The sequence below is a fragment of the Condylura cristata genome, unplaced genomic scaffold (genome assembly GCF_000260355.1).
Source record: "Condylura cristata isolate star-nosed mole 26May11 unplaced genomic scaffold, ConCri1.0 scaffold00012, whole genome shotgun sequence".
NCBI classification, from domain to species: domain Eukaryota; kingdom Metazoa; phylum Chordata; class Mammalia; order Eulipotyphla; family Talpidae; genus Condylura; species Condylura cristata.
This window is the reverse complement of record NW_004567113.1, coordinates 45,511,678-45,518,550: the sequence shown is the minus strand read 5'-3', so window position 1 is coordinate 45,518,550 and position 6,873 is coordinate 45,511,678. Positions and strand designations below refer to the sequence as shown.

The 6,873-nt window shown below is 52.6% G+C and overlaps 1 protein-coding gene across 1 annotated transcript in view; it reads right to left on the bottom strand.

The window, feature by feature from the left end:
* Positions 1-5,211, bottom strand: part of SEL1L3 (sel-1 suppressor of lin-12-like 3 (C. elegans)) — a 79,690-nt gene extending 74,479 nt beyond the window's left edge. Inside the window, exons 1-2 of the mRNA XM_004681365.2 lie at positions 5,195-5,211; positions 4,371-4,941 (exon numbers count right to left, since the gene is read on the bottom strand). Coding sequence (XP_004681422.1) covers positions 4,371-4,872 — 502 coding nt within the window. The 5' untranslated portion in view covers positions 4,873-4,941; positions 5,195-5,211. The remainder of the gene's footprint in view (positions 1-4,370; positions 4,942-5,194) is intronic.
* Positions 5,212-6,873: the final 1,662 nt, after the last annotated feature.

Here is a 6,873-nt window from a genome sequence, read left to right as displayed (position 1 = left end):
AAAAAAAAATAAAGAAAGAAATTATGCTTTCAACCCACTGGGCCTGTGATGACAATAAAGTTTGAGGGAAAGGAAGAAAGGCTAGAAAAGGAATGTTCTTCAGTCTCAGAGCTAAGAGAGAGGCACATAATCCATCCATCCAGGGATGGACAGCGGGCAGGATGTTTAATGCCCCTGAACTCATTTAATACCCACTAAGCACAGTATTTAAAGATCTTCACAGTGTGGCCCCAACCTGCAGTCCCATTGGGTGCTGTCCTGAGTTGCCAGTTCACACCTGAGACTACTTCAGCTGATACAGCTCGTGCACAATCACACTCCCACCTGAAGCAGAGCTTCAGAGCTGCCCATTCCCACCAGCACAGACACCATGCCCAGGCAGCCACCCCCAGTCACCCCAGTGGGCCTGCTGCCCGGCCTCCCACCCCCCAGTGCATTTTCTCTTCAGTACCCCAGGCTCGTGCCTGCCCTTCTGTCTGGATGCCCTCTCCACTGTTCAATTTCTGACTGAAACGACTCAACCTTCACATCTCTGTTCAGAGATTACCTTGCCTAAGAAGAAGCCGAAGAAAGTGCCCAGCACATAAAGACTGCACAATACTATTTTTTAAATACATGAACCACTTAAAATCAACATGTGCATGGCATCGTCCGGCAGCAGCCTGAGGGTCGTGTGTGGCATCTGGGAAGGGAGCTAGCTGGGCTCCCACCCAGCTCCATCATCAGCACCTGTGTGACTACAGTTAAGTGATGCTACTGGTCTGAATTCTGTAGCTTTGACAGTGGGGTGCACATCGCGGCGAGGGTGGGGGGCAGTGGCTTGGGGAAGCCAGGGGTGGAGATTTAATTTTTGGCCATGGGGACTGACAAGAAGCAGAGGGCGTGGAGGGTGGGGGCCTTTAGAGGAGGAAGTGAGAGAGGGCTGGAAATTTGAGCTGCTGGTTGAAATATGGGTATGACTTTGACAGAAAGATGAGGAAAGGCAGGTTGTCTGGGGGGTGGGGGGTGTTGAGGGGGGTGGTCAAGGATAGTAACTCCTCCTGGTAGAAAGAACTGCGAAGACTAAGGGTATCAGACTCAGACTATAAGGGCAGGCAGGGGCATGAGCTCACATGTGGCCGCAAGAGCACACCAGTGCCCGAGGCTGCGGCTTTTCCCACAGCCCAGTGGCCAGCAGCCTGGGCCCCTGCCTGCCCGCTCAGGTGACAACAGCCCTGTGAGGAGGCTGTCACAATGTGCAGGTCACGCATGAGCACACAGAGAGGCCGGTCCTTGCCCTTTGGCTGTAAGCGTTCACCACTCAGATAGATGCTGCCCGCCTGCTGGGCACTGGCCAGCACTGGGCACCAGCCAGGCACTGGGCACCGGAACAAAGCAAACCAGGACCCAGGCCTTACAGAGCTTTCGTTCCAGTATGGAAACACCCACTGGGCAAATAAGCAATTAAATGAATTTAATTACAAGGTCCAGAGGTGAAAAGGCTGGGAAGGAAAACAGAGCGGCTAATCACGGGCGTGGTGGCAGGGTGGGGTCGCAGAGGAGGAGTTCTTAAGCGTCTCTGGTGAGATGGCTCTGGACCTGGAGAGTGAAGGGAAGAGCATGCTTGATGGAGGACGCTAAGTTCCTCGGCAGGAATGAACTTGGCGCTGGGGGAAGGCTGGCGGCGGGGCAGGGAGGGGTGCACAGGTTTCGCACCTTGGCTTCTGTGCAAGGTGCGGCCTGTGGCATGACGTATCCCGCTTGCACCGGCTGCTGTGTAGGGGCTGAGGTCGGTATGAGAGCAACGGGGTGAGAAGTGACCGCACGTGTGGGACAGCCTGAAGGTGGAGGCCTCTGGGAGGCTTCAAGCGCGCCCCTGGAGTTAGATTCCTCTGTCTCTCATGGGATCTGTCTCTCGCGAGTTCCCGTATGAGCCAGGCGCATACGAGACTGGTGGGGGCAACAGCTGACAGTCCCCTCCCCCAAGGAGATGACCGCAGTAAGTGCAGCCCTGGTGTGCCTCGCCACCAGGACCCACATTTCGCACTTGCAGCATACAGTGTGGCCCAGTCAGGGCACACACGTGTCCTGAGGCTGCTGACGTGGGGGGCAGACTCACTTAGCAGCTCTGGGCAGACATCTGCTGCCCTCCACCCACAACAGACCCCAGTCAGGCCTGGCACCTCCTGGCAAAGGGAACTGGCTGCAGTGGGGTCCTCCCGGGTGGAGCCGGCACCTCCCCACCCTGGGGCCCCTAACCCCAGCCCGCCTCTGCCTCCGGGGTGTGCTCACCGAATACCTGCTTGGGAACTAAAGGAAAATGAAAGCAAGTCAGGGGTGCTTCGGCTCAGAGGAGGGGCCCTCACAGGACAGCAGGAGTTTGACATAGCACATGCCTCCACATCCCACATGCCCCCCACCCCTACATGCCACATTAGTGCTGGCCACATTAGTACTAGGGGGGAACAGAAAGGAAAGGCACCCCATGGTGCCCTAATACCGCCTGCTGTTCAGACCAGGAGCTGAATAAGAAGGCCTGCTAAGAAAAGCCAGAGGCAGGCCCCCCACGGCCCACCCCACCCCTCCCCCTCACCCAGGCTGAGATCAAGAATCCAGTGGGGGCGGGGGACACTTTCCACAGAGCTGGTGCTTTTAATTTGGCTTTTAAAACAGGTGGAGAGGAAATCCCCTCCCTTTTGAGTGAACAAATCAGAGCCATGCAGACAGGGCCGTTTTTTGAGGGTGCACAGAGCTCCCTCCTTACTTTCAGGGACTTTGACTCTTCAAAAAGGCTTTCCTCTGTGTTAGGCTTTAATGAGATCCCTTCCTCCCCCAAAAGTAATGGTCTGAAGAGGGTGAGGTGGAAAGTCCCGCTGGGCTATTCCTGAGGCCATTGACCCAGGAAGAAATAACAAAAGACAGAGAAGCCGCTTCACATTTTGAGGGGATGCTCAGACACCCTAAGAACTCAGCCAGCTCGCAAATGACTTCATTTGAAAACTTCCAGCTTGCAATTCAGTCATTCTTTGACGAGAAATATGTGATTTGCCAAACATGAAATGGAATCATTAAGCCCTGACAAAAATCGGAGGCAAAGCAAAGCTGTGGCTGCGTGCCCCGTGCCTTATCCTTAACAAATTAGGTGTCCCTGCGGAAGGCACTCCAGACAGACGGGAGCGTGGGCTCTGGCTGCAAGAAGGACGACACTGATCATCAAAATGCAAGCAGCTTGACGATTTCAGACATTTAATTACCCACTCCACCCGACCCCCAACACACACACACACAGAAAAGGAATTTGTCTTCTTCTGGCTATCTCTCTTTTTAAAGCACTGCACAAGCATGGAATGTGCTAGACAAAGATTTCAGGGATTAAACCGAAGTATAGGATAAAAGTGTAGCGACAAGACCCTCATTCACACACAAGAGCATGGTAAAACTGGTGAAATCCGTATCAGCTTTGCCGTCGCTCACAGCATTAGGTCAACTCAGGGGAAGACGCTTAAAATGCTGATTCCAGGGCTCTCCCAGCCCTGACCAAGTTGGTTATGACTGGGACATGGGAATGTACATTTGCCACCAGAGCCATGAGTGGGTGCAGGGTCACACTTGAGGAAACTTGCAGATCGCAGGCAGGTACATGGGGGCGCATCAGGGTGTTCCCGTGATGGGGCCGGGGAAGGTGGGCAGGCATTGTGCATCTGCATGGTAAGCTGCTCCTGGCGCTCAGGGAGGAAGCTTCAGGCACCTTCTCTAAGTGCAAGGAGCCAGAGCTCGCCAGCCCTGGGGCCCCAGGGAGCTGGAAAGGGGCCCAGGGACCTCCTGGCTTGGAGCCTCTGAGGCTGTAACCATGTGGCAGTTAGGACAAGATGTAGAGTTACAACTCCCTCATCTTCACGACAACGTTTTACCGAGTGCCAATGACATGCAAAAGCATCTCACTGAATTCTCACCACCCTTCTCTGTGGGAATGTTTACTGGTTATCCCCATTCTACAGGGAAGAAAACTGAGGCCCCCAAAACTCCAAGTTTACATGAACATGTGACGAGCTGGGAGTCGCAGCCAGATCTGCTTGGCTGAAGCCACCCTCCTGTCTGACACAGATGCCTTCTGGTTCTCATCTCTTCCAGGACAAAACACTCCACTGAAAATACCTCACATTTGTGGGCTCTGTGAGGCGAAGGGGAGAGGAAACGTTTCCCGGTCCCAGATCCATCCTCTCAAGGTCCCCTTCCATGGCGCTCTCCCTCCCTCATGCCCACCTGTGATTCTCTCCCCATCTTTCTCCTCCCTCACCTTTCTACTCCTCCCTCTCTGTTCCCAGAGTCCAACGTGTCCCTCCCTTGTCCTCGTGTCCTCCTCCTTCATATGACCCAGCCAAATGACCTACCATTTTCAAGAGGACACTGGGGAATCTTGTTTGCCCAGAGGTTCCAAATATAGTCCATGTTCCACTCGAGACACACTTGATGGTCTTTGAAGGGGCGTTCAAAAGGCGGGACTGTCTTCAGCAGGGTGTAATTCTTGGCGACCGCACGCAGCAGGTTTTCCCCCCATTTAACGTTCAAGTCTCCGCCACCGTATCTGTGAGTTATCCAGGCGCGGAGGACCACCGCGGATACGGAAATGGAGTGTCGGATGAAGTAGTCATCTCTGTACACCATGATGCTTGGAAATTTCACATGTACTATTTGTGTCCTACTGGTATGAAGATGTTTCTCATTCTTCCACCTTTTTTTGTACACAGGGATGCTACTTCTGAACTCAGACGAGACTACTGCTTCCAGGTTCACAACACAAGGCTGAGAGCATAAATACTCGACGGAGACTTCAGAAACGTTGCGTACGTTCCCTTCAAAGACGGTGAAGTAAATAAAGTCTTTGTAAGCCATGCTCTGCTCGGCTTTGGGGATCACCGATGTCGTCAAGGATGTCTGCCTGCCCAGCGATGGCACAAAATTCTGAAAAGGAAAAAAGAGAGAAGGGAATAGTTGAAAAACCATCCTGGTAGCAGATACAGGAATCACTCTTTTCCTGGGATTAAAAAAATATCCTTCTACCTTAAGACATGAAGGTGGACGGTGAGCGCTGTGAACGTCACCACTGAGCCACTAGGGACAAGCCGCACGCGCACCAGACACAGAAACGAGGCCGTGTGAAACCCCTCCCCGGACTCAGTGGCATTTGCTGATGAAAATGTGACTTTCTAGCTACCTGGCAATCAGTCACTCCAGAGCTCGTTTCAAAGGGAGGAGCGAGTTGGTAAGAGATCCAGTAGCAGGTACCTGCCTGAAGGCAAAACGAGACAACCCAGCTTCAGACATTTCCAAACCATTGTCCTGACTTCACACCGTGATCAGATAGAGCCAAATCAAAGGTGCAAGGAACAGTTCAAAGTGCACAAGAAAGAAGCATAGCAGGAAGGCCAGGCTGGCCCCTGAACTTCCCCAAGTGCAGGAGCAGCAGGAGGCTCATCCTCCCCAGCGCCCAGATGGGCTTGGAGCACAGACGGGCGGTCGGATCCCTGCGGTCGGATCCCTGCACCCTACTAGGTGCTACGGAGTGCCAGAGGCTTAGGGGCAGAGGGTGCTGCGCTTTGTTTCTTTGAATCTTTTAAGGGCTGCGACCTTTCAAGAAAAAAATCTAGTTAAGTTTGGTCATAAAATCAGGGCATTGTTTTCAGCACGAGGTGCTGACCTATGGGTGTCAAAGTTCTTCTCGTGATGACTTGATGATTCAGGCATGCAGAACACCACAGCGGAAGGGTTACTGTGGACCACAGCACACCCGTGAGTGTGGCAATTAACCACAGGAAATAACAAGTGGGGAGAGGATGCAGAGAAACTGGGCCCCTAGGCACTTTCGGTGGGAAGGTATTAACGGTGCTGCCACTCTGGGAAACGGCACCACTGATCCTCCGATGTAGAATGGCGAGATGACCCAGGAATCCCGCTGCTGAATATGCCCAAGACTTGACAGTGGGGCATCGACACACAACCACGTCCACAGCAGCATTTTTCACAATTGACAAAAGGTGGAAATAACCCAGATGTCCATCCGTGGATGACAGATGGATAGCACCAGTTACACAGTGGAGTTTATTCCAAAAGGAAGGAAACCAGTGTTTCCTACATTAGCCTGGGTGAACTTGGACAGTGTTATACTGAATGAAACAAGCCAGTCACAAAAATAACTACTGATTTATTAAAAATATTATATTAATTATTTAATAATTATTGGTATTTATAATAAAAAGTGATCCCACTCCTATGAGGTAACAAGTCACCAGATTGCCAGAGACAAGAAATGAGCTGGGTGGCGCCCAGGAGCTCAGGGAGAAGAAAAGGAGGGTGGACTGTGTTGTCTGCTTGCCCCAGAGAGTCAGCTCGGGGTGATGCAAAGAGCCCTGGAATGTAGGGTGTGATGGCTGCACACCTGTGTGAGTGTGCTGTCACCAAGCTGCACGCTTAAAAATAGTTAAAGTGATATTATTTTATGTCATGCATAACTTTACCACAATTCAAAAGACGGCCCCTGTGTCTTTTCCAAAGAGAGAAATAGGATGCCTTTCTTCAGTGTTGGCTGAGAGCTAGAGGAGAAGCCAACGTGGGTAAGACGTGAAGTCGAGGAAGAGGGAAGCACGTCTCAAAGAAGTGACACAAGGCAGGCCACCGTCGGTGTTCCAGGCACACAACCAGTCACCCCAAGGGCACCTGGCACCAGGTGAGACCGGTGCTGGAAGGCGGGGCGCTGGGACTGGCGCCACTGAGGTCTGGTCGTCAGGTGGGTTTTAGGGGAACAGACGTACGTTCTGTGGGGAAGAGGCTGTTGGTCCTAGAGACAGCCTGAGCAGGGGCCAAAGACAGGGAAATACCTGGATGTATTTGGGGATA